At 42.7% G+C, this 27,246-nt stretch overlaps 1 protein-coding gene across 7 annotated transcripts; it reads right to left on the reverse strand.

Annotated features, from left to right (window-relative positions):
* Window positions 1-1,181: 1,181 nt before the first annotated feature.
* On the reverse strand, window positions 1,182-26,813 carry LOC310873480 (UDP-N-acetylglucosamine--peptide N-acetylglucosaminyltransferase 110 kDa subunit). 7 transcript variants are annotated; one of them, XM_083785884.1, is made up of 22 exons: window positions 26,369-26,813; window positions 23,942-24,092; window positions 22,975-23,218; window positions 22,488-22,556; window positions 18,834-18,950; window positions 18,608-18,687; window positions 17,134-17,329; window positions 16,071-16,211; window positions 15,822-15,922; window positions 15,120-15,273; window positions 14,785-14,886; window positions 14,181-14,360; window positions 13,431-13,589; window positions 12,519-12,608; window positions 11,452-11,577; window positions 10,671-10,841; window positions 9,922-10,038; window positions 9,273-9,443; window positions 5,707-5,859; window positions 4,642-4,894; window positions 3,447-3,570; window positions 1,182-2,713 (listed from the first exon to the last, which is right to left on the reverse strand). In XM_083785884.1, exons 1-22 carry the CDS (start codon window positions 26,403-26,405, stop codon window positions 2,527-2,529), a joined length of 3,123 nt encoding a protein of 1,040 aa, XP_083642010.1. In that variant the 5' UTR covers window positions 26,406-26,813; the 3' UTR covers window positions 1,182-2,526. The 7 variants fall into 7 exon arrangements, with proteins under 7 accessions (XP_083642010.1, XP_083642008.1, XP_083642009.1 ...); XM_083785882.1 differs by having other exon boundaries at window positions 14,163-14,360; window positions 16,071-16,229; XM_083785883.1 differs by having other exon boundaries at window positions 23,942-24,122.
* Window positions 26,814-27,246: the final 433 nt, after the last annotated feature.

The following is a 27,246-nucleotide window of genomic DNA, read 5'->3' on the forward strand; positions in this document are numbered from 1 at the left end:
TACCATTTATAATAAAATATGGATACATCACAATGAGCTATCATACTAAATATGGGGCCGCCCCTAAAGTGCCTGGGAAGTTAATAGACAAAACAGACAATAAACTCACACCTTGAGTCTATGCTTTTTAAACTCATTAGAAATGTATAAAGACAATACATATGGAATATATATATATATATATAGTAGGCCTATATAAGTTTTAACTGCAATATGAGTCTGCACAACCAAGTTTGATTCCGATTCTGCTACTGAACCCTGTCTCATGCTTTGGCCTGTGACACTGACACTGTCGCCCAAGGAAATACCCATCTCCTTCAGCTCCATCATCACGGTCCTTCGCCAGGTGTTCTTCATTTTTGGTTTGACTCTTGGTTTTGACCCTCTTTCCATCTCAAGGCAACTTTGGGTATCCTTTCACTAGGCATCAATCAATGGATCTTGGATTGGGTCTTCTTGAAGCGTCTGTGTTGCTATTGTTGCATGATGACAAAGGACTGAATTCATTTAAGAAAATTATATTAACCAAATGGAGATACAAGGTCTCTGCCGGAAAGCGACGATGATTTAACACACACTTTTACACACCCACCACAGATATGCTTTGGAAGAATTTATTCTACCGTTGATATGGATCCAAGACACCGTCAGTGTCATACAACAAAAACAGATCTGCAGGCTCGTAAGCAGCCTGTGCGACCAGCACACTATTTGCATATTGTAATGCGTTTTCCCTACGACATGCCTACGAGGGTTAATGCTGTTATGGTTGCACCTCTCATCATTGCTGTAGCACGGTACTATCCGAGAGAGAGCAAGTCCTCCAACAGCAACACACTTGGGAATAAGGTTCTATGGGTTCTTTCTTCTTTGTGTACATTTTCAGAGCATGTTCATTTTAATAATCAATCATGTTCAGGCTTAGTGTATTTTTAAGTTACTAATTATCTATCACAATGAAAACATTCTTCCATGTTTTTAAGAAAAAACTAAAGCAAAGCAAAACATAGTCATGTTTTGCTTTTATTTTTTATTGCATACTTAGTTTTTTCAATTATTTGGGGGCCATATCCTCATGGCAAACAGGTTGGGAGTCGTTGCTCTAGCATGATCTAATGGAAATTCCATTCAAATCATGCCTTAGCTTGAACTTTACCTGATGCAAAAGGCAAGACACAATGTATGCCATACATTTTTATTTATTTATTTATTCAGATTTAGTCAGGGGTCTTGCAGTATCATTGACAGCATACAGTTAAGAGGTTACAAAACAAAACAAAAAAAAAACGCTTAGAAAATACTTACCTAGGGCGGTCCTGGTTAGAGATAAAAATAAAATGTATATGGGTTCATGATAACTTAGTGAAACACATGTTAGGCCCATTTCAATGATTACTGACAAGAAACACCCTGGATTCTTACATTGACACATGACAAAAGAAATCCTAAATTTGGCATATTTGGTGACGGTGAAATACAACTTTGACAAAAATGTGGTTGTTCCTCAAAATGAATGTTCACATCTAACCCTCTGTAGTCAGATTTGCCAGTACTAAGCCTTAAGTAAGACAAAATAATGAGCAGCCGCAAACAAAAGTATGTAGTTTTTCTTCTTTTTTTTTTTAAACAAATGCATAACAAAAAAGCAGATTAAACTTTAAGTCAAAAGGTTGCAACATTATCCCTTTGGGGAAAACAAAAAAACACTTGACGAGTCAATCCAATTATAAGCAAGCAGACCAGCGACAAGATGGAGGAAGGACATTCTCTCCAAAGATCCAGTAAGGAGTCCCATACGCACAGAGAAAACAGGGGGGGGGGGGGGGGGGCAAAAAATATCCACCAATAGTTTTCAAGCACTGGATTTGGGTGGGTGGGTGGGTTAGAGGGCAGGGGAGGGTGGTAGTGGTGGTAGGATGGGGGTGCATTCTTTTTCCCTGTCACACTCTGTACAAGTGTGGTTTAGGAGGAAAAAATTGTCTCAGATGGAAGAGCCTGAAAGCCTCAGGTTACTCTCATCATCTGGCTTAGAGAAAACACACACACACACACACACACGTGACACCATGATCAACTGGAGGAGAAATGATGGGAGTGAAACACCTGCAGGCTCGTTATCCAATCAGAGTCCTATTTACAGGAGAAAGAGCGGGGGTGATCAAGTACAGATGGATGGGGGGGGGGGGGGGGGGATGAAAGATCAAGCCAGGGTTCCGATATAAGCAGTGGTTCTCAAAGATGGAGGTCATGGGACCCTTGGGGTTCCTTGAGGTGGTTTCCAAATGGACCATAGCAGGTCTGTAACTCTGAGAGCGTACAAATGGAACCCACAAGGTTCCATTTGGTTTCATTTGAACGCTCTCAGAGTTATTTTTGGGGGGGGGGGGGGGGGGGGACGACGACATTGAATTTAAAACAATTTTGAGAACCACTATGAGAATAAAGGAGGGTGGTGTGGACTAGAAGGGTGGAGGAGGGGGGTCTCGTTGGGGGTGAGTGGAATGGCCTGGAGGACAGAGTGCGTGTTCAGGCGCTGCCGTCTCCTCCGGCCTCCACCGCGTGGACGTTGAGCATGTGCTCTGGTTTGCATCCGTTGGCGTGGTGCTCCCACATCGACAGGTAGAGCTTCTCCAGCTCCATGGAGTACAGCTTGGTGTTGAACAGAGGGCTGCAGATGCGCTGCTTCCACACACGGGACCGCACCATTTTCAGGCTGCACGCACACAGTGGGGGAGAAAAAGAAACAGTTGGTCAGTTTAAAAGGCTTACTTTTGATTAAATGATAATTAATTAAGAATGTTAGGACCATTATAGGGCTGTATGAGTATCTGCCCAATATCATTGTTAACTGTACCCTCAGTCAGTGTACCCTGTTTGTGAACTTATTAAGCCTAATGCATTGACAGGATTTCACCTTATGCAGATCACACATAACTTTTGTTTGTTATGAGTATTTACTATTTTGTATTCAGTTTATCTTCTTTTACAAACGTTATATGGTCTAAATCCCACAGATTAACTAATCAACAGGTTAATTGATTATGAAAAGATTGTTCAGAGTGTGTTATTATTTTAATCTAAATCCCATTGTTCTGATGTGAGAAACATGTGGGGAAAAATCTTATGCTTGTCTGTATTTCTCAACAAAAAGCCCAAATGCCTGTGTTCGATGTCAAAGGCATACACATGCACATTTGTAATAAATACTTTGCCCCACATGATCTCCTCACATCACAACAATGATATTTAGATTCAAAAGTGGCACACACACACACACACACACACACACACACACACACACACACACACACACACACACACACACACACACACACACACACACACACACACACACACACACACACACACACACACACACACACACACACACACACACACACACACACACACAGAGACAGACATCAAGATGAAAAGGTTCTACGTACTATTCCATTTCAGAGCCCAGTTTGACGGCCACGTCCTCGTACTCCTGACGAGTGTGAGCGATGAGCTCTGGACAGCCCAGACATTTGAGCTGCGAGGCTGCCACGCGGGAGGCCAGGGTCTCACCTTTTAAAACAAAAACAGTTGGGATGGAAATCACACCAAGCAGCACACAAACAATAACAAACCATTTGATTATATCAATGATCTATTCTGGCCATTTGCTGCATTCCACTACTTGAATCATCATTACATTCCCCATTATCCAATTCAGCGGTTGCAAATCGTTTTAGCCCGAGACCCAAAAAAGAAACTGGGTGTCCAGTCTATCCGGAACACAAACTTACAGAAATACAAAATCACTTAAAGCCCCATTTCATTTTCTCCAAGCTCACACTGCATTGCACGGCTGCTATTTTCTAATGCGTTTCTAAAAGGTACGGAATGTTATCAAATTTGTTATGTTATGCATCAAATTATATGAAAAGAAATGTATATAGATTTAGTTTTCCAATAAGCAGGAAACGTGAAAAGAAAAGTGGACATTTACTCATGTCCCAAACATTAGTCCCATTGTTTCTCATTGATTTAATAATTCACTTTCCCCTGCTAAGCTACATGTTGTCTCTATACTAGTCAGTGTACCTGGCATGGCTCTAAGCTATATGTTGGCTCTATCCTAGGCTGTGTACCTGGCATGGTTCTAAGCTACAGCATATGTTGGCTCTATCCTAGGCTGTGTACCTGGCATGGTTCTAAGCTACAGCATATGTTGGCTCTATCCTAGGCTGTGTACCTGGCATGGTTCTAAGCTATATGTTGTCTCTATCCTAGGCTGTGTACCTGGCATGGTTCTAAGCTACAGCATATGTTGTCTCTATCCTAGGCTGTGTACCTGGCATGGTTCTAAGCTACAGTATATGTTGGCTCTATCCTAGGCTGTGTACCTGGCATGGTTCTAAGCTACAGTATATGTTGGCTCTATCCTAGGATGTGTACCTGGCATGGTTCTAAGCTACAGTATATGTTGGCTCTATCCTAGGCTGTGTACCTGGCATGGCTCTAAGCTACAGTATATGTTGGCTCTATCCTAGGCTGTGTACCTGGCATGGTTCTAAGCTATATGTTGGCTCTATCCTAGGCTGTGTACCTGGCATGGCTCTAAGCTATATGTAGTCTCTATCCTAGGCTGTGTACCTGGCATGGTAACCATGGGCGTCCCTGCCCAGAGGACGTCCATGCCCGTGGTGTGGCCGTTGCACAGAGGCGTGTCCAGGCAGACGTCTGCCAGCTGGCCTCTCCTCACGTGCTCCTCCTTCGGTGCCACGGGCGAGAAGATGATCCGAGAGCCGGGGAGGCCAAAGTTCTGGGCATACTGCTGGATGTTGGGTTCCCCCACCGCGGGGAAACGGAGCAGCCACAGCACGCTGTTGGGAACCCGCTTGAGGATCTAAGAAGGAACAGGATGGCAGCGGCATAGCAGAGTTGAACATAAACCAAAGAATAGAACTGCTTCAAGTTAAAGAAATGAAGTTGCCGTGGTGAGAAACATCCACAGCCTCTTAGAAAAGCCCTGTTCATAGGTTTCACACTTTACACTAGGGGTGGGGGGGAAAAATCGATTCATAGATTAATCGCGACCTGGACAATTATAAATCGATTTACAATATATTTATTGTTTTACCATTTGTTTTTGTATGTTGATACAGAATTCATTACCGTCGATGTTGAGACTAGTGAGGACCTAGTGGACACTTTTTCATGATTGACAGCCTATAAGCCAATGGGAGATAAAACCCATAGTGAACTTGCTGCACCTGGCAGTTATGACGCGAGTCATTCTTGTTTAAAGAAAGCTGCTTAATGTTTTAGTTTGTAGTGCAATAAAAGATAATTAGATAATGAATCCATTTTTGTTATGAATCATTAGAAAGCACTGTTTATTAGTCACACAGTGATGGGGAAATAAATCATGTATTGGAATCGAGATGCATCGGTAATCAATTCATAATAGAATCGTAGCCCTCTGAATCGAATAGTCAGGTAAGTAGGGATTTCCCCTATTTGACACTGTTAACCTTCCAATCTACAGTATGAACACAGTTATTGAATTTTAAATCAATCTCATCAGAGGTGGTTAACCGAGACTACATCTTATAAAATACGGGCCAGCGGCCTGATGAGTATACATATGGTGGTCCTTTGACGCCCACTGATCTAACCTAACCTCTGAGTCTAGTCCATCTACGTAGTCTAACTTACATTGGCCCACATCTGCAGGGTGGGGGGGTCGATCTTGTAGAGCTGGTTGAAGTTGCAGTAGACGATGGAGTCCTCTGGGAGGCCGTACTGGGAGCGGGTGGTGACCACGATGGTGCGAGGCACCTCCTCTCCGGTCGCCGCTTTGTTGTTGATCTACAAAAGGAGATCCGTGTTGAAAGCTATATTATCCCCACTTTAGATTCTCCTATATATGAGACTAGACATGCCACAAGTTATGATCTAAACTACTGCTGTTATAATCTCCACACATATGTAATAGACACATCTTCACCAATTGACCGTGAAGTGGTAAATAAAAGGAGTGAGAAACTGCAAGTCAGACAGGTCACAAGAGGAAGAACAATACTAGAATTTGTGATCAAAGCTTCCTGCATCTCATGCTGGGCCCCTAAAGAACTGTGACAAGACGGGTGTCAATCAATCATATTGGTGACAGTCAGTGTTCAATCTAAAGCAGTGTTGATTTTGACAGCAAACTTTGATTTAGTTTTAGTCATAGTCTTTTGAATTTGTTTTGTTTAATTTTAGTCATATTTTAGTCATCTGAAATGTTTTTAGTGTTAGTATAGTTTGTCGACTAAATATCGTAAGATTTTAGTCGATTAAATCTACAGTAGATTTTGTTGACAAAAATCTTACGACACCTTAAAGGCGCAGTGAAACGGAAATGGTGAACAACATGAAAATGGTGTTTCAACATGAAACACCGGTCTGAAGTTTCTGAACCAATCAGAGCGTCGCATCCCTTCAGGCGATGGGACGGTAGCTAGGGACGGTAGCTTAGAGGCGGTTATCGCCAGGTACCTGGCGATGCGATTACACATCGTTTCCGAGGGTCACGATTCGATTAATCCCGATTAATCCTGATTAATTGGGCTATGTTACGATTCGATTAATCCCGATTAATCATGATTAATCACTCACTGTTAATCACTCAGTCACTGTGTGACTAATAAACAAAGTGCTTTATAATGATGATGAATATATATATTCTTTCACAGTGCACGTTTTTAACTCAAATCTTTGCTTCTGGGGGGGTCCATAGAAGAAAATATTTTCAGATGGGTGTCCGTGCCGTGGCCAAATACAGAACAGCAATAAGCAGCTTTCTTTAAAAAAAAAAGAATGAGTTTGTACAAGCATACAATAAATATATATTAATAATGACATAAGGTGTCATGTCATAGAAATACATGGGCAGGATTTCGGTTGAGGTCAGCAGCACTCTGTCAAATTGCCTTTATTCTTTGTTAGGACAAAAAAGGTGCTTTTCTTTGTTTCCTTATTCAGGGATTTAATTTTCAGTTACTGAAGTGTCATTAAGGAAGCTTTGGGTCAGTTCTTGAGACTATATGTTGCACTTTTCTGTTTGTTTGCACACATTAAGGAGCATTTGGTTTAAAGTATTTTACAAGTGTATGGCAACATTTTGGATTCTATGATGTTGAGGGGACACGGTAACTCGATACACTCAGTGTACCATATTGCCCACTGACATCCAGAGATGCAGTCAAGACAACCATCCCGATCCCGAACACACGGACAGCTGCCCATGCACTCAGAAAAGGCGACTAGAATTACGAAGTCCATCGGCACTTTTATTGCAAAGGATTTACGTTCACATTCGGTCGTGGGGAGCGATGGATTCCGGGCCATGTTAGCACTTTGGAGCCACACTACATCGTCCCATCTCGGCCACATTTCACAGACGGTCGATGGTGTGAGTTTTATCGAGTTCTCGTGTCCCCTCAACCTCATACGATCCAAAATGTTCCCTTTCTGTCATCTTTTTTCTCTTCCCCTCCGCGTTGGTAACTCGTTGTTTTGGTTGTTGAAAGCTAAAGCGTGTGCGAGCGCTGTGTGCGTCACTCTAAACAGTCCGGTACGACGACGCAGCGCAGTCGCAGATTAGTTCCGCCCTTTTGCTCCGGTAAAAAAAAATACATTATATAATCGATGTTTGACATTTGTGCATCGATGAATTATCGCCCATGATGGCATCGCGATTAATTGACTAATCGATTTTTTTCCCCACCACTACGGTAGCTATGCTATGCGCAACAGCGTGGTGTTGTTTGTTTATAAATCATATGGTCGGCCAGCACAACCAGTTTACTGTTATGAGGCTTATTTCTACCCTGTAATGTTTTCAGATACATATTTTAGCGTGATGATTGAGTTGAAACCGAGTAATACACTGTCTGGATGTTATCTTGAATGGAAATAAAAACGGAGGATTCTGTAATCAGAAGCAGCTGTGCTGGATGGATGCGCAGTAATGGGGAATTAAACGGGTGAGCTTCATTGTTATTGGCTTTTATCGATGTGTATCTCTACACGTCATCACGCAGCACGTTTTCGTTTTAATAAATAAATAATACAATCGTTTTTATGGACCTTTGATATAAAAACACACAGAAATGAGAATTTTCAAAAAAATTTGGCATCCATTGTTAGGTATGCCCATATGATGACCACGGATATGGTCTAAAAGTGTGAAAAACGTCTTTTTCATTTCACTGCGCCTTTAAAGGCGTCGTAATGGTGTGTGTGTGTGTATATATATATATATATATATATATATATATATATATATATATATATATATATATATATATATAGTCTTAGTCATCATAGCTTAGTTTTCGTCAGTGAAAAAAGGTAGTCAGTTTTAGTTGACGAAATCAACACTGATCTAAAGCCACCATTGGTCCCACCCTTCACCATCTGTGTTCCCAGTAGTCCCCCCAAATACCTGGACCGTCCCATTCACAGACACTACAATGTCTTCTCTTGAGAATATCTGGAAAAATGTTATTTGAATAAATGGCTGCTCTTGCCATTGTACAGTTACACAATGTTTTAACAGCAATGATGTTAAAAGGCAACAGTGCCTCTTCTGGCATCCCCATATGGGGCTTTTCTCAGAAAGTAACTATAACCAGATCTACAAGCCCTCAGGGATGCTACTGAGATGGGGTATGTTCAGGATGTATATGAACAATGATTTAATGCAGTGGCTTGCAACAAGTGGTCTGGGGACCACCAGTGGTCCTAGCTGGGGTTCCAGGTGGTCCCCAGCTAAATGATGGAGAGTTGGTAACCAAATTGACCCTTGTAGAGCTTAAAATGAAACCAAATGGACCCGTTTGTTAACCCGAATGTTATTTATTGTTAAACATCTGCATTACTTAATTTACAAGAAGTCTACACAATTGGATAATGTAGAAGCATTGTTATTTCGACCAAGGTTTGCCTGTTATCTCTTCTATGGTACCACATCAATACAGCCTGTTATCTCTTCTATGGTACCACATCAATACAGCCTGTTATCTCTTCTATGGTACCACATCAATACAGCATGGAATTATCCAACGAGAACAAAACCTTTTAGTTTTGGGTCTCAGAGGCTAAACATCATCAGATGGTGATCCGTGGATCGCTCAAATGCCGGATAAATAATGGACCTTGACATGAAATGGGTTGAAAACCACTGATTAAATGAACAAATTAATGTGTGGTGTGAGTGTGTGTTTTCTGCATACCTGTGTGGTAGCCAAGCCGTTGCTGACAGTGAAGCCATTGATGGTGACCTGTATCTGTCCCTGGTTGATCATGTTGATGATGGCCTCGGCCGCTGTGTTCATTGGGATGACGGGCATGGACAGCTGCCCGTTGGTGTCCCCAGTCGAGTCCTGGTTGTTGTCAACCTTCATCTGGACACAAAGCACAGGGAGGTTTAACTTAAAGGAACACTGCACTGTTTACATGCAGCTCATCTCCATGTCTTTATTGGTAGGAGTAGGCCCGTCACAATTATTGCATAATCGTCCAATCGCAATTATTTTGAGATGGTCGCATTTATGTTTGTATAATCATCAATCATTTATTTGATATTTCCATGAAAAATGTCCATCCATTTTCAAACATTTAAAAAAATATATAGCAGAAATAGCAGATCTACAAGCTTACAACACATCACGAAGTGACTGGTATTTCTGCTATTTTGGATTTTTTTGGAAGGCACAAAAATAAACATTGCTTTTGTTATCAAAAGCGGTTTGCTTTCATCAACAGCCAACGTCACAGATTAACATCCACAAATTTCCTTTCCTTCAGCAAGGCTTGGAAATGGTTTAAGAAACAAAAACAAACATGAGACGATTCCCTTCAGGACAGTGTTACTAAACTCACCTTAACAACCTTCACATCTGGCAGACTGTCCAGGAAGGCTTTCAGGTCGATGCCGTTGAGCACGATGCGATTGTCAAAGATGTGTCCGTTAGACTTGAAATCTATCACTGCCTTTTTCTGTTGGGTCACAAAATAAAGAAAAATCATTCAGATTCATTCAAAGTTTACCATCATAAAGAGCTACTATTAGAAACACAAACATGCCTCAAACATTTGACACATGTCAGGAAGATGACGAGTATATGGTGTAAAAACGTGTACGTTGCCTAGAGGGGGGCAGCGTCTGAAAAGCTCTAGCCCACATCACTCAGAATAGAGCGACGGTGGTATGCTTTTGTAAATATTGAGCTCGTTCTTGGCGACAACATAGTGAACCAACACCAGGATGGATAGAAAGAACGTCGGACCCAAATACCTTACAAGGACAAGGAAAATGTCGTGAACAAACACGGCTGTGCTTAGATACTTTGTTGAACGTTAAGTCTCTGCGCCCGTGTGCCGTACAGCCGAGATCCAAGCCATTCTACGTCTTTTTGTAAACTCGTCAATCTGGGTTCCTTGATGCTGTCTCCATACTGGAAAGCTGAAAATCTAATTCCGTTTTCTGGCTCATTCTCTCGACGTGACCTGCTGTGGCACTTATTAACTGAGCAAGTCTGCACCATTGTGAGGTCAGTGACACATATGTTGACGCCCCCTCAAGGAGATTTTGGTACGCTCTATAAACCAAGGAGGAGTAGGTCCCTGACCTTGAGGTGAGGGAACATGTTGGCATGGTCTCCGATGAAGAAGGTGTGGGGCATGTAGGCCATCTTCTCCGAGTACTGCTCGGCCACATCGGCGGGCGACGTCTCCTTGTCAGTGATGATGTAATCCATAAAGGGAGCGCCGCTGGTGCCGGGGTAGCCCAGCCACATGCACTGAAGGACAGGGACAAACAACACCCGTCATCTCATTGCATTACGTTTTGACGAAATAGACGAAAATGCATCGCTGATAATTCACATTAAACAATTAAGACCGGAGGCCGATTCTACAAACGACAGTTTTCAGAAATTGTATGTTTCTATGTTTAATCTATACAAAATATTGTTAAGTCATGTTGTAGTTATTGTTTTGTGGTCAACTGATCAGGCTCAAACCAGAACTTCCTTTCCCTCAAACCAGAAGAATAATACCTTCCCAATAAAAGTGCAACTCTCTCTCTAGTAGCCTGCCATGACAATAGAATTTCCCCATGGGATAACAAAGGTATACAGACGCTAACTAGTCTCTGAAAAGTACACTCACATTCATATTTTAGAAAATCAGCAAAACTACGCCACATCAAGCCTGTTATTGGGATGGTATGATTCTTCCAGTTTGAGGGAAAGGAAGTTCTGGTTTGAGAGTTCTTGCCTGATGACTACAAAACAACGATCCAACGATATCATCCACTCCCGACCGGATCACACAGCAATTTAGTAACACGGACGAGGCTTTCCTCCGAGGTGGAAAGCCTGCCGATGCGAGCTTAGACATTTCTCTGACCTGGAGGGGGGCGGGGCGCAGTGCAAACAGCTCGTTGCGTGCTCCTTTGGTGTAGCCGTTCATGTTGACCAGAATATGAACGCCATCCTGGTGGATACGGTCTGCTGCCTTGCCGTTGCACGGGATCTGACCGGAGAACAGGACGGAGAGTGACAGGTGAGTACAGATGGTATAATACACCGTTTCCCACACACTGGGTCGGGACAAATATGTGGGTCCCAGACACATTTTTATGGGTCCATTTATTTTTTTGATTTATTTATTTGTATTAAAAAAAAAGCTAAAATGTGTTAGAAACAAATTATTTTTTTCCCAGTAATTTCATGGAGAATTAAAAGAAAACTAAAATAGATTCCATAAACTAGAAAATAAATGTTTCATTCTTTCGCTGGCCGCTAGGTGGTAGCATAAGCACAGCTAAGCCTTGCCAGCCATTGACTCTCATTGTACAATTGTACATTGAACAACGACCCTCCCGTTTCATTTCCGAGTTATCAGAGAGGTGGGGGCTAGTGTTGTGAACAGTGATCGTTGGCATTAGCAAAAAAATAAAATAAAATTACCTAGCTCATACCAGTTAGCTCTCATCCAAAACGGTTACATGTCCGGAGTGATGCGAGACAAAGTCACAAATGATTTACGATCATCAGCGCAACGGCTCACCATGGACAGCGCTCGAAGCTTTAGAGATACAGGGCTTTGAAAATCTTGCTTTTATTGGATTAAAATGGAGCCTGGATGTAAAAATCCCATAGCTGGTGGGAACGGAGGCGCTTCATAACAACCGGAGCAATGCTAAAAGGTAAATTGACGGTCGCCGCTTTCATATATGGAACATACGGTTGTCTACAAACATGTACGTAGCTGGCACCTACCGTACACTAGCCTAGGGGGTACGATTATAATCGTAGATAGCAGAGAAATAATTAAGTAGTAGAGAAAATAGCTGATCTACAATGCATCACAAAGCGACGTGTTGTGAGCTTGTAGATCAGCAATTTTGGGAACCACAGGTAATATAAAAAAATCAATAATGAAACAAGTCATGAAAAGGTCTAAACACTGACCTGGGAGAGGTCTGTGAAGTGATGAGCCTCTGCCACTACTTTCACACGGAAGTTGGTGCTGTCGTCCGGGCTGAGGGCGTAGCAGAACACCTGAGAGAAAACATACACGCACGTTACAATCTTTCTTTGTATAAACGTTTCTTTTTGTCCTTCATTTCAAGGCAACAAAAACATGCACATCTCTAAAAGAATTCTTCAGGTGCTGAACAAAAAGTTACATACAGCTGAAAGGAAGGAGGTCCGCTCACTGTTCTACAGCTCCCACAGTAGTTGATTTGAAATGAACAATGTTTCGACCCACAACAGGTCTTCGTCAGGTACGGTATTATACCTGACGAAGACCTGTTGTGGGTCAAAACGTTGTTCATTTCAAATAAAACTACTCTGGGAGCTGTAGAACAGTGCAGACCTCCTTCCTTTCCCCTGACAAAAACATACAACACATTTGTTACATTTCTTGCTTGAACTAAAAAGGGTCTATGTTTTATTTCTTTCCACTAGACTCTAGTCACGTGAATTCAAGCACCCTCTAGTGACTAGAGGGTGCTTGAATTCACGTGTTCAACTAAAACCAATTGCATAACATCTCTACTGGGTTGCTACTTGCCAACATAAAAGAACCTGGAACTATCTGTAGGAAATGTTGTGAATAATGACCATAAGATAATGGTATAATATGCCTGTGTCAGACTGTTTAGTAAGTAAGTAAAGTGAGGTGAAGGGGATGAAGTTGCATTTAAACATAACTGAGGAGTTGTTTTTTTAAAGGAGGCAACCACGGGCGTATGGCACACTTATGTCACACATTTAACATTAACTGTAAATATTTCCAGGCTATATTTTATGCCAACTAACAGTAGAAAGGTGACATATAGGTGTGTCAGGGAACACAAGCACAGAGCGCACACACACCTCAAACTTCTCAGAGTTGTGCATGCCAGGAATTGACTGCATCAGGTGAGAGGTGGGGTGGTTGCCGAAGTCGGAGCTGACGTAGCCGATGCGCAGACGTCCATTACTGGCCTTCAGGTCCTTGGGATGCTCAAAGGCAGGCTTATGCAGAGCGTTGATCTGCTCAACGGAAACACAGAGGCACAGACAGTTAGGATGCTTACTCACTGTTGGAATGACTCAACTGGCCTGGCAGGGTGTGAAAACAAGACGGGCCCATCTCCGACATCATGGGGGTAATGGCAAATAACATGGTGCTGATCATCAGTCCAGTGGTTTTAGAGATTAGCTGCACAGACAGCCACAACATAGCAATTTGACGGTGTGGCTCCTAGCAAGCGAGCGACCAAGAAAAGGGTCTGTGTCTGTCTATCTGTTGATACTCTCGAAAACCACTCGACCGATCAGTGCCAAATATCATGTGCAGTGCATGCTGTGATCATTTCTTCCTTCACATTTCACAAAATAAATCTAATTAGAAGTGCTCAACACATGCTCAACCTTAGACCATACATTGCACCACCCTCCATCACCCATTATTTCCTCTCAAATCAAAACTACACAGAGACAGACCAGCATCATGTCAGATTAAATCCTCCCTTACCAAAGCACGTTCCCACCCCCAGCAGGTCAGACCCAGCCATCACCAGCAACCTCGGCGGCCATAAAATGTAAATGGAATGGTTTACTTGCTTTGATCAGTGCGTGTACCTTGTCCAGACAAAGGTTTCCGTGGCGCTCGGCGATGGCCTTGCGGAAGCCATGAGAGAGGGGGTAGAGCATGCTGTGGTGGGGGTGAACCGAGGGGAGACGGTTCTTATCCAGCTGGTCAGCAACGATGCTGACCAGCTTCTTCATCCTCTCGTCATAATCCGTCCAATCACAAACGATCTGGAAGGAGAGGAATATTCATCGGTCTAAGGATGCGACTTCATTATCATAATCACATACATTTTGGGGTTGTTCTTTGTATTATTCGGTGCAAATAATATAGACTATTAAATAAACTATGGCAATAAAACACAAAATGATGGTACATGCTAATCACAAGTTATCTGAACACATCTTTACCCAGCATAAATCCTGCTATAGCATCTTTACCCAGCAGTCAAAAACAATAACATTTTATTTTAGAACAAGGAAAGACAAATATTCATTTTCTTCTTACATGATCAATAAACCAGTTGTTTAAATCAGTGCTTTAACTTTTATGTGAATCATTATCTGTCAATTAATTGTTTTGCTTCTTATTCAGTCAATACAGGATTACATAGTCAGCTACAATAGGCAGAGCAGAAGGTTTTAATAGGGCTACCTGCAGGCAGTGTGCCAAGTTGCAGTAAGCATCAGGGAAGTCTGGCTTTAGTTTCAGGGCTGTGCGGTACGAGGCAATGGCTTCTGGGATGTTGCCAGAATCCTGAGGGAAGATGAAAACATCAGCAAAATACCAGGGTCAAATGTAAAAGCATAAAAATAAGACAAATGTTTTGAATGTATAAAAACGGTCATTGACTACCTTTCAAGACAAACGTATGAATTCATAAAAAGGGTCGTTGACTACCTTTCAAGACAAATCTTTGAATTCATGAAAAGGGTCATTGACTACCTTCAAGACAAATGTATTAATTCATAAAAAGGGTCGTTGACTACCTTGTGGATGGAGGCCAGGTTGCTGTGAGCGTCAGCGAAGGCGGGGTTGATCTGGATGGCACGGGTGTAGCACTGCAGGGCTCCCTGTACGTCCTGCATCTCTTTCAGAGTGTTGCCCATGTTGGAGTAGGCGTCGGCAAATGTGGGGCTGATTCTGAAAGCACAGGGGAGGGAACACCATTACAACTATCTGTAATGATGTGTCGGAATGCATCGAATATATAACCCACCGCCACTCATGGTTTTGGTTAGTAACGACAGTTTTGGTTACAGTTGTGGGTAAATCTTGTCGCAAAATCACAAGCAACCATGTACGGAAAATAGGGATGCACCGATATGGAAATTATTGGCCGATACCAATGTTTAAAATAACAATTTAGACGATAGCAGATACCGATACCTATATGCTCATTTAGTTTTTGTTGTTTTTAGGGGGAAATGTTGTGCCAGGGAAACAAATGCATCTTCAATACCAGAAATAAGTGTTCAGAATCTACAGCTTGGTAGGCTGCAGATAACCAACACACCAGACGCATTATGTATGTACGCTTATCAACAACAGATAAATATCGGTTATTTGCCGTTACAGATATTGACCAATAACGGCAAATATCGGCCGATACCGATATGTGGCCGATACATTGGTGCATCCTGAACGGAAATGTATCCATTTGTTACTTCCATGTAGTTATCGTTACCAACCTGATAGCCTCCTTGTAGTGCATGAGCGCCTCCTGGAGTTTCCCTTGTTGTTGCAGGACACTGGCAAGGTTAGAGTGAGCTGCAGCAAACTCAGGGAAAACCTAATGAAAAGAGAAAGAATCCACCAGCCAGTCAACAACAACGTAATGAAGTGCCAAGTTATGGCATGGAGCACTATGAAAGGGCAGCTATATGATACTGAAAATGGATGATCAAATAGTGACAACACCAAGTAAACACTGTGCTCACCTCCAGAGCTTTCCTGTACAGCTCGACGGCCTGCTCGATGTTGCCCTGCTCTCTCTTGATGTTGGCCAGGTTGTTGAGGGAGTCGGCGTGGGTCGGACACAGACGCAGGGCCGTGTTGTAACACTCTTCCGCCTCAGACACCTGTGAAATATGTGTGATCTGCATAAGGTGAAATCCTGTCAATGCATTAGGCGTAATAAGTACACACACAGGGTACACTTACTGAAAAACAGTCAACAATGATATTGGGCAGATACTCGTACAGCCCTATAACGGTCCTAACATTCTTAATATTCCTCGTTTGAAAAGCTTATCCTTGAAGGGGGTGGATATGCACAGCAGAATTGAGATTGAGTACTGCGCGCGCGCACACACACACACACACACACACACACACGGCGTCTGAACAACAAGGCTCAATAAGCAGAAAGGAATGAATAATGAATATAACGTACCTACATTTACATAAAATACATACATTTATTGTGTGATTAAATAATGATTCTGTGTCTTGGTGAGGTAGGTAGCTTTTACATTTAATGTGACACGCGGATGAAGCAGAAAAACAATATATAAATTGTGCAAATATCAGGTGTCGAATTTTGGTATCTATTGGATGCAAGGCTCCTTACACCAGTAGAGCAGTGGTTTTCAACCAGTGGTCCTTGAGGGGGTTCCAGCCCGGTGGTCCCCAGCTAAATGGACTCTTTTGAGAGCACAAAATGAAAACCAAATGGACCCGCATTGTATACTCTCAAGAGTTACGTTATTGTTAAACATCTGCATTACTTAATTTGCAAGAAGTTTAAAATGTAGAATAATTATTTTGATCAATGTTTGTCTGTTATCTCTCCTATGGAACCAAAAATATTAGTCTCAGAGGCTAAATCAATGGTGGTCCGTGGCAAAAACGCAGAATAACTAATGGAGCATGTTGAGGGTTGAAAACCCCTGCAAGTAGAGGGTCAGTCAGGTGCTAAAAAAAAGCAGCCGGCTGGAAATATTTAAATGTACGGCTATGGAGATGGCGGCCAGCGCCTGTGAAACGTTTAGAGTGGCTTACGTTTCCCTTCTCCTTGAGGGCGTTGGCCAGGTTGCAGTAGGCGTCGGGGAAGTGAGGCTGCAGCTCGATAGCACGGCGGTACGTGTCGATGGCCAGGTCGATGAGACCCTGCTCGTAGTACACACAGGCCAGGTTGCCATGCACGACAGCATGGTTGGGGCTCAAGCTGAGGGCTCGCAGATAGCCAGCCACAGCCCTGGAGACCATGAGAGAGAGAGAGAGAGCGGGGAATCAGTGTCCCAAAATGCAAGAAGATAATTGAGCCAATTGGAAATTTGGTAAGCAGTGTAAAGACTTGCATGGCACAACAACTGGACAGAATGTGGGACAGCTTAAAAGAAAGAAAAAGTCAAATCAAAAGGAGTTCATGTCCAACGTTTGAAACTTTCCAAAATAGACAATAGAGTTAGAAGTGGTATGAAAAACATATTCTGTTCATTTTTCACACAATTACTACTGCCATCATATTGACTGATCAACCGATCACTGTGAAGCCTTGGGAGAAACTCCCTTTAAATTTACAGGAAGAATATAAATAAATAAAAGATACTTCAGCCCCTCTCTTGCTCGAATCTGTTAAATTTAGCGGTTGCTAAATCCTAGAGGGTCCGACTACTAGCCCACCACCACCAAGGTATATGCCTCTCGCATGCTTGATGTGGACCACCAGACAGCCACCAACAGATCTCTAACACACCCCTCTCCATGATGGACAGCTTCTCACCCCAATGGACACAAATATCGTCTGTCCTTTGTGGTCAAACAATGAGTCACAATTTCTTTAGAACCATGCTGCAGGCTTAAGCTTTCAGTTTCATTGGTCAGGACATGTCAGGTGACAGTAACTTTGTACGTGGGAGAGTTGCAGGGACTGAACAATGATATAAATAGAACATAATGATCTTAGCAATAATATGAACAGAGAACACGTTCTGAGAACACGTTTGGCAGCATTATTAAACAATGTTCTAAGACACAAAAAGACAAGGGCGTGTTTCACTGCCTGCATTTAACCCATTAAAACCGGGAAAACATTTTATACATCTGCACCGTACCCTCTCCTACGCACCTGTCGCTGTGTCGCTTGTAGGTGTGCAAAAGCTTCGTTTTTCATACATCTGCTATTAAAACATAACAGCTATACAAGCTCATGCTTGTAGATCTGTTATTTTAGAAAGATCGTGCAAATTGGTACAAATATTAGAATGTATATTTTTAAGCAAACCTTTTGGGGGTGCATACTTAGTTTAGACTAGTCATTGGTTAGACATGGGTTAAGGTTAGGTTTAGGTGTGCTGCTCCGTGGGAGGGTTTGAGATTTTTAAGATGCAGGTCGGTGGTCAAATGCATATAACTTTGGGGGTCCTTGACATGAAAAGGTTTGAGCACAACTCACTTTTGTTTCCCAGAAAACGGTTATAGGATTTAGAAGACATTTGTAGAATCGGTCTCAGATAAAACACAACACACTCACCTGTCAAAGATGCGGGCTTCTTTCAGTACATTGCCCAAATTGATGTAGGCATCAAGGAAGTTAGGATCCAGCGTTACTGCCTATGAATAAAAAGAACAGTTTCTATATTTACATTATAATACATTGTGAACTTATTCAAATCAATGAACATGACCAAAATAGAGACACGGTTCAAAGCGGGTAAAACACATGTGTACGTGAAAAATGATATGTCAAGTCAACTGACCTTTTCAAAGTGGTGTATGGCCAACCATATCTCTCCCTGGGCATTGAACACACAGCCCAGGTTACTCCAAGCCACTGCAAAGTTGGGCTGAGTCTCAATGGCTTTCAGGTAACAAGCCTTGAATGGGTTAATGAAATTAAAATAAAGAAAAACAAAACAAAACGCACAGGGGAGGTATAGTGTATAGAAGGGAGGACAAGGGATTGAAAAATAAATAGAAGGTTGAGAATAAAAAAGGAAGAAAAGAAAAAAGGGCAGAGGAAACAGAATTAGTGACCGTCTTCCATCACAGCAAAAAGTGAGTCTGCAGTATGGGCTCGCGTGCGCTCAACTCTGCAGCGCTAAGCTGCTTTGCTTTTCCCTACGCTGCGCAGATCCAACCAACACACACACACAGGCCACCATTCTCCAGTTATGGCCTCAGAGCGTGAGGTACCCCACACTAGCTGTACTGCTCCCACCAATAAGCCAGAGTACTTCCATGTTACATATGGATGTCTGTGATGCCCAAAAAGAATGTATTTTCTCCCTCGGTTAACTTTTTGCACAACCTTGAATGGTGGACTCTGCGTGCAGGTGAAGGTCCCTGTAATGCATGCGCACAAAGCCACAGAGGCGTGCAGGTGTGCATCTACAAGCACCACCTTAACGCACCGCATATCGCTCGCCGCTTGCGCGACCACTGCTGCTTGCAGTGGTCATGGTATCGCCGCTGCGCGCGCTGACTGGCCAGGTGATACAGCTGCAGACCTCGGAACCCCTGACAGAAACCCTTCTACGCCAGCCTGGCACGCTCTCAGAACCCTCTGTCACTGAGAACAGGTTATGAAAACTGTCTGTGAAGATCCAATTGTATGTTGTCAGGTCATTTGGAAAAGCATTGATTTTGGGGCGATACAACAGATGAGCCAATTCTCTCTTATCTGTGGCATGAGGGTTCTTTTTGGGTGCGAGGCTAGCAGAGGGAGGGGAGAGGTCTGCAACCGACAGGCCAATAGGGATGAGGGGTGGGGGGGCTGGGAGACGCTTGCGCTTGCCGTCTTTTGGGGCATTCGCTGCGCTGCCCCTGCGCAACTGCAGACTCACAGCGCGATATCTGCAACATCAGAACGCTGCAACAAATAAAGAAGGAAAAACAAAACAAAACAGGAACAATAAAAACCAACATGTAAGAGTTAGGGGGTTCTTACTTTCTTTTCTTTCACGTGTTTATTGCTTCCAAACCCAAGTTGACTTTTAACTTGATTACAGATGTGGGCACTGCTGTTTAGTATAACATGTTTAAAGGAAAGCTTACTGTACTTCCCGTTTTTTGTTACTTTTTTTTTTTTTTATCTTGTTTTTGCTCTTCTAAAGGAAGCCACAAGACAAGAGGATCTCAAGCATGGAGTGAGGTGGTTTTTTCTTTTTCTGGCAGTTACAAACCCGTTACCATATTTTGGGACTGTCAGAGTGGCGGTCGCAGCTGGCTGGAAGAGGGGAGGAGAGGACTGATGCTGCCCTAGTGCTCCTTTCCGCCAGGCACCTACGCAGGAATAGTGTCACCCACCTGAAACCTTCTAAATAACAATATCAGTCGTGGAAAAAACCAAAAGAGACAAAATAAGAATACAAGATCGTTAGTATGTTTTGCAAAAACAAATACATAGTTTTCTTTGTTTCTCATATGGAAATAAATAAATTTAAAAAGTGGTTTCCGATACCATAACTTAAAAAAAAACTGTTCTTATTTTGCATTCATGCAATGAATGTTTCTCAAAAGAAAATAAATGAGAATAATGCTTATCGGGGAAATTGGGGAGGGAAGAAAGGCTTTTTGTGCGTTCTATTGAATCACTGCAGTAACTTAGTTCTCCAATTTGTTATCAAAATAATTTAAAAAAGGAGAGAGGTTACTGGCTTGATCTTCCCCAAATGAACTGATGACATTTCTTTGGGAAATAATATCACTGCATATTTGAAGGTAAAGGGAAGAGGTAATATTCATTACTTTTCTCCTTTTTGTGCACAAAAAGATTTTATACTTGGAATTTCTTTATCCTGTCCTGCTTTCTTGAATCCTGGCCAATGAGGTAAGGGAGAAAAAGACTGTGGTTTGATTATTTGTATCTAGAAGCCTCCACAGCTCTGAAATAAAGAGGTCATTGGCGTTTGCTGCGCGTGCTTTGTTTCTGTCTCTCTAACCCAGCATCTGACGCGGACGGCAGAATGCAAAGAATGAGCTGTCTGCCTGGGAAAGCTTGGACGGCCACACACTGGCTCCTAGAGCTTTATGAAAGCTAGACTAGAACATCCCAGATTGACCCACTGGGCCTACTGAGAAGCACCGATACATAAATAAGAGGGGAGGGTTTGTTTTAAGAAAGAGCACCATCGGGCCATCATGAGCCTCGACGGGGCCAAGCTGAGGGGTCAGGAAGACAGCTCTTTGCGCGCGCATTCTGCCGGTCCTCAGCGAGCGCGCGGGGGGGTGGAGCGACAGAGCAGGGGAGCTGGAACTCCCTGGTGCCCCTCCCCACTCCTTTACCCCCCACTCTGGCACCAAATAAGATGGCCTGTAACCACATCTCCAAGTTCTCACCCAACCCAAGGACGGAGCCCCTTTAACTTAATGCTTAGATATGGTTTAAAAGTAACAAGTGGGGAGGGGGAGGGGAAGCGCACGAGGAAATATATAAAGAATAAGCAATTGTGCAGCTTGTGGTGTTCTTTTTTGCAATACTTGGAGTACAGTGGTTTGGTTAGAGACCATCTTATCTTTTGCAAACGTGAACTAGCTTCTCATCAGTCCATTTATTCCTCAAAGACCGAACCAGCATTTTCCCTCCAAATATCAGCATCATCAGAATGCATGCATTTAACGTAAAGACAATTATCTACATCAGGGGTTTTCAAAGTGCAAAGTGCGCCTACCTGGTGACAAGGTGAAAGAGAACAATTGAGTGACAGGGATGGACAACACAAGTTGCCGCTTCGTGCAACAGACGTTGCAATGCTTTGTAATTATTCGACGGTGCTAGCAAAGATAGCAGTAATATCATAGGAAAGGTTGGCGTGTGTGCGTGTTAGGGGCCGTTGTCTGAGCCTTGTCTCAAGGGAGGCCGCTGTATGAGACTTTCAAAACCCCTGATCTAAAGATCAAACTGAGAGCTCCAGCCTTTCTTCCTGAAAAGGGAGGGGGAGAGGTCACAGATCAGCGGTCAGGGTGGAGCAGAGGACACCGGGACTGAGAGTCGGTGGTAAGAGGTGGCCATTATGTCCCTTCTAACTAGAAAAATATATATTCATATAGAAAGGTTTGACAGAAAAGTCAAACAAAAATAGGAAGATTGGGATACTGGGTGAATAGATTTTAAAAAATTAAGGAATTGGCCATGTGTGGGACATCAGATAGTCCAGTGTTTTCCAATGTGTTTGTAAAGTTATTGTTATAGATAGCCAGGATGAGATGGGATGTACAGGGAAGGGTTCCATGGAAGTAAGGGGAGGAGTAGAGTTCAGAGGTCAAAAGGCTAAAAAGATGTTTGGCCTTGGTGTTCAAATGGGAGCTACTGAAAAAAAATCTAAACAAAGTCTAAATAAAATAAAAGTCTGCGATAATGATCAAAATAAAAACGAAACAACAGTGTTTTGAGACAATCGGCTGGGACATACCTTGGCCTCCTCCAAACGTCCAAGGGCTTTAAGCAAGTTGCCCAAGTCACTACGAACACAATAAAGTTCCTTGAAAAGGAAAGAAAATAGATCTTAGTTACATTAACCCACTGCATATCAAACACCACACTGATGTTCTTAGTCTTGCATGGCTAGACTGTTGCAATTTTCATGCATAGAGAACGGAAGCTCTGATAATGAGTACGCGATAAAGTGGAAGTGACGCCGACTTCCCACTTCCGTTTCGTCTTTACAGTCGCGCAAAGTGATCCTAATATAAATCAAAATCATCAAAATCATATATAGCTTGCTGCTTAACAGAAATGGAAATGAAATGTAAAGATCTTTTAAACTGTATGTTCATTAACAGAAATGGCAGTTTCCTTTCGGGAGGTGTAGTTCCAGACTATATAGCATTCTAAGACTGTGGAATAGTTGTCTGGCTAGGCGAGACTACTTAGGCCCACCACACACGGCGGTCACTTACGGGGTTATATTGTAAGGCAGAGACGTAGGCCTGCACCGCTCCCTCCATGTCCCCCGCTGCCACCAGAGCGGCAGCCAAGTTGATGTATCCGTCTATGAAGTCCGGCTTCAGTCTCAGGGCGTGGCGGTAGTGTTCGATGGCCTCCTGTAGCTGGCCACGCTCCTTGTACACGTTGCCCAGGTTGGAGTAGGCCTCGGCCAACATGGGATTCTGTTTGATGGCCAGGGTGCTGAAGTGAGCAGACCTGCAGGGTCAGGATGGATAGGAACGGTCACGAGGCTGATTGGAGAGCAGAGGCCAGCGAAGCTGAACAAATCAACTCCAGCAATGAGTCCACTCCGCAGTACTGATTACAAACTGTAGCTTAACAGTATTGATTAAAGTCATTTTTTTCCTAGGGGTACAACAGTTAAATTGAATTAATCTATTTAATCGTTTTTTGTTTTGTTTTAACAAAATTGGTCATTTCATAAAATACTAATTAACAATCAATCTCGTTTTGGCATGTCATAGGATGAAAAAAACATTTGTTTGCTTTTTTTAATAGCAGATCTACAAGATCTACAGCTGCCATTTTCACATAACACTGTTGTGCGACAAAGTATAAAATAAGGACAATAATCAACAGAATAATTGCTGAGAAAATAATTGATAGTAGAAGCTCTATTTTCCTTGATCTATACCCCTGAAATCTATTAATTATTGCAGAAAGCAGGATATAATGTTAACAGATTAAACAACCTCCACCACTGAACACCTGAAAAGAAATAAAGTAAGCACAGTTTAAAGTAACAGCCAGGTTAAGATTTTTATAGGAGAGAAATTATTCAGGAGACACAAACAGAACGCCCTGCCCTGGTAGCCCCCAACCACCGCAGCTACAGCTGGCCCAGTGCCTCCCTGCGCCGCCACCTCTCATGAGGAAAGTGGTGTGCTTTGAGCCCGTGTCTCCCTCACCCCACCTCACCTGTCGAGCCTACGGCACTGGAAGTGGATGGAGGACAGGAGCAGCAGGACGCCGGTGTTGTCCGGCTCCTGCCTCCAGAGCTGCATGCAGTGGCGCTCTGCCGCCTCAAAGTCGCCAGACTGATACTCGCGGTGCGCCAGCTCAGCCAACCCTTGGAAGGAAAGCATACGTTTTGTCGGTTCTGGAGCACCAACACGGCCCAAGGCGGTGGGAAACAACACGTTAGGGATGATGGAGGAAAAGGAGGCAGACAAAATAAAAAGGGCGTGTGAGAAATAATGGAATAATCCAGGAGAAATGCAAGCAACAAGACTATGAAGGTTATACTTAAAGAGATAACCATGTGGATGCAAAATTCAAAATAAAGGAAACATTAAATTACTCTAAACTATTCTTCACAGCTTGGAAATTTGACACAGATTACACACGTCAGATATTCTGCTAGAGTGGCTCAAAATTAAATTTTGAGAAGTCAACCAATACTCCTGCCAAACAGAGTATTTTGTAACATACTGCTCAATGGTCTCAGTTACAACAGTGTAGTTTAAAACAGAAAGACGTGCACACAAATAACTCCCATGAAGGAGATTGTATTTAATGCAATGAACTAGTGTTCCAAGTAAAAAGATTGTCTTTTTTTCTCAGTTGCAACAATGCAATGAATAAAGCCTGAGACCACACAAAGTTAAATGTTAAATGAATGTACTACTTATTATTTGTTTCCTTTATTTTGAAAGCTACCTATTTGAACAGGGGACTGCCTTTTTCGCAGAGCGTTCTACCTGATGGGCATGGTTATATGCCGAAACCTAACCTAAACCCTAACCTCACAAACACTATGCCTAACTTTAACCTCACAGAATAATAACATCAAAACCACGCCCAACTAGGCGAAACTCTGCGAAAGAGTGAGACCCATTTGAACACATGCAACTTTGATCAACACTACCAACCAAAGTTACTTAAAGGAAAAAAATCCACCTAAAACATGGTTTAATTAGTTTCTGTAACATTCAGCCTGGAATTGTCTATTACCATAAAGAACCCTCTCAAAACGATTGGGAACAAATGGGAATGGAGCTAAGGCTAAGCCAAGCCAGTAATCAACTGGTAATTTTCCATTTTGGCGTCCTGTGAGCCGTGTGGGAAATAGACACTAAAGAAAGAAAACAAAGGAACCAGGCGAAAACATATTCTCTTTATAGATGTGTTGGCTAAAAACTGCAGCACAAACTGTTTTGATTGGGTCATGAAGTAAACAAGGTCAGCAGCTATTCAGTGGCTCAAATGTTGATTGGTGTTATCAAGAACTACAGCCTTAGCTTTAATATATCCACTCCTAAAACTTGTGAGATGGATTCATGTGTTCTATTACAAACCATCCCCAACTACTGTTTCAAGGTGGACTTTTGCTTTAAGAAATGTAGCTTTGACACATAAAAGTGATATCTCGTTCCACATCAAAGTACAGGCCAGCAAAAACAATGACATGTTATTATATGTGTAATTAAAGGGAAATAATAACTGGGTGCAAAATGATCTCAGCCTCGGGCAAGAATGGTGGTTCGAATGGTTATGTTTAGTATTGAATGGCTGTTGTGCAATGGTGCCACAGACATGGAAGACAGACCATGCAAAATGAGGCGGGATCCCATGCATCAACAGCCCTGGCCCAACGTTTGTTAAGACTGGCTGGCCCATAACTACTATACATGTGAGATTAATTACAACAATCTTTGGCTAGATGTTGTATCTAAAAAGGCAAACAAGTAAATTAATAAAATATATGAATGCATCGTGCTATTGGAAAACAAACTGACTGTAACGCCACCGCAGTTATACACCGCTGCCACCTCATAAATAAATATAGCCCCTTTCGACACACTTGTTTTAGTTGTTTACCTTTTCTGTATTTGGGACCGCCTTCCACAGAAAAGGTAAACAAGGGCTCCAAAAGGGACTAGGATAAATATCGTATGCATTATACTTGCATTCTATTCACCAGGCTAAACACAACAACAATAATAATATTAATAATAACAACAACAATAATAATAATGCATTTTTAAGCTACATGTGGGTGGTAATTGATATATATATATATATATATATATATATATATAAAAAAATATAAATGTAGTCTATGTACTCTAAAGCTTCAGCTATATCAAATTGTTGGTAATGTTACACTCAGCAGCCATATTGAAAAGCTGCTATTCATTTCACGTGCACGCTACAATGCTAACGTTAGCCATCTATTCTAAGCATAATCGTTATAGCCTTTTCCCAGCTCTACACGTACGTAGCCGCCCACCCGTAGCAGATCCGCAAGCCGACGAAAACGCTTTGTCGGTTGTAGATCTGCTATTTGCGATCAAGGACTAAAGTAAGCAAGAACAAGGAGCATTGTTTTAGCTTGTAGCTTACCTGTGCTGTCGGCCACGTTCCCCACGGAGCTCGCCATCTCCTCGGTCTTCGAGTCTTGCACGGTGGTCGTCAGTGTGTTTGTCGGACAAATTCCGATTCCAAGAGAAAAAATATATAACCCCCCACCACAGCCCGGGCCTGTGTGCCCTTTGGCAAAAACGAGGGCGTTGTTTTCGAACAAACACCCACCACCACCACGTTGCTACGAGGAGCGAAGCAGGTTCACCTTCAGCAACAACCACCAGACCCGACTATCACTACTGCTTATTCACTAGTAATAAACAATACGATACCAGGCCCACGCGACCTCATCGAAGCCTACAGTTTAAGCTAGGTCTTCTAACGACATCTAAGAGCTTGTAAACGTCGACACTAAACGGCGTTGTTGTTGTTTGTTGCAGCTCATTTGCTTAAGATTCTGTGATGGATGCTTCTTCTTCGTTGACAAACAACAAGGCGGTAAAGAGGCAGAAAATGGCGAAACCGGCCGGGACTCCTTTCCTCTAACAGAAAGTAGACCCACCACTAGCCGTGGTTTGCATAACATATCTATGGTGGTTCGCACGTCATGGTACATTTACAACGTTAACGTCTACATAAACGTTCAGATTTCAAATATAAAGTGCTCACCCCCGGGGCCACGGATGTTATAATTTTGCACGGGCGGGTAGTAACGCCCGTGCATTCCGTATTCTTCAACAAAAAGCATTTTAATCCGACCGCCGGACATTTACTCAAAAGGTTATAATGTGCAATACACCTACCAGCCGAGAGGGGCAAGCGTCTTACTCTATGGCTCTGAGAGGGGCGCGTGGTTGAAAGCATAATATTGCCCAAAAAATTGAGATTGAGGACTAACTGGACGGTGGTCGGATAAA

The sequence above is a fragment of the Protomyctophum parallelum genome, assembly GCF_964188405.1.
Source record: "Protomyctophum parallelum genome assembly, chromosome: 16".
Lineage (NCBI taxonomy): Eukaryota > Metazoa > Chordata > Actinopteri > Myctophiformes > Myctophidae > Protomyctophum > Protomyctophum parallelum.

Coding starts and splice junctions, on each gene's coding strand:
- LOC310873480 (XM_083785879.1), bottom strand. CDS start 26,405: ATGGCGAGCTCCGTGGGGAACGTGGCCGACAGCACAG. Junction 16,230..17,133: donor CCCTCAAGGAGAAGGGAAAC/GTAAGCCACTCT, acceptor CACCTTATGCAG/ATCACACATATTTCACAGGT. Junction 13,590..14,162: donor AGGTACACGCACTGATCAAA/GCAAGTAAACCA, acceptor TCCGTTGAGCAG/ATCAACGCTCTGCATAAGCC.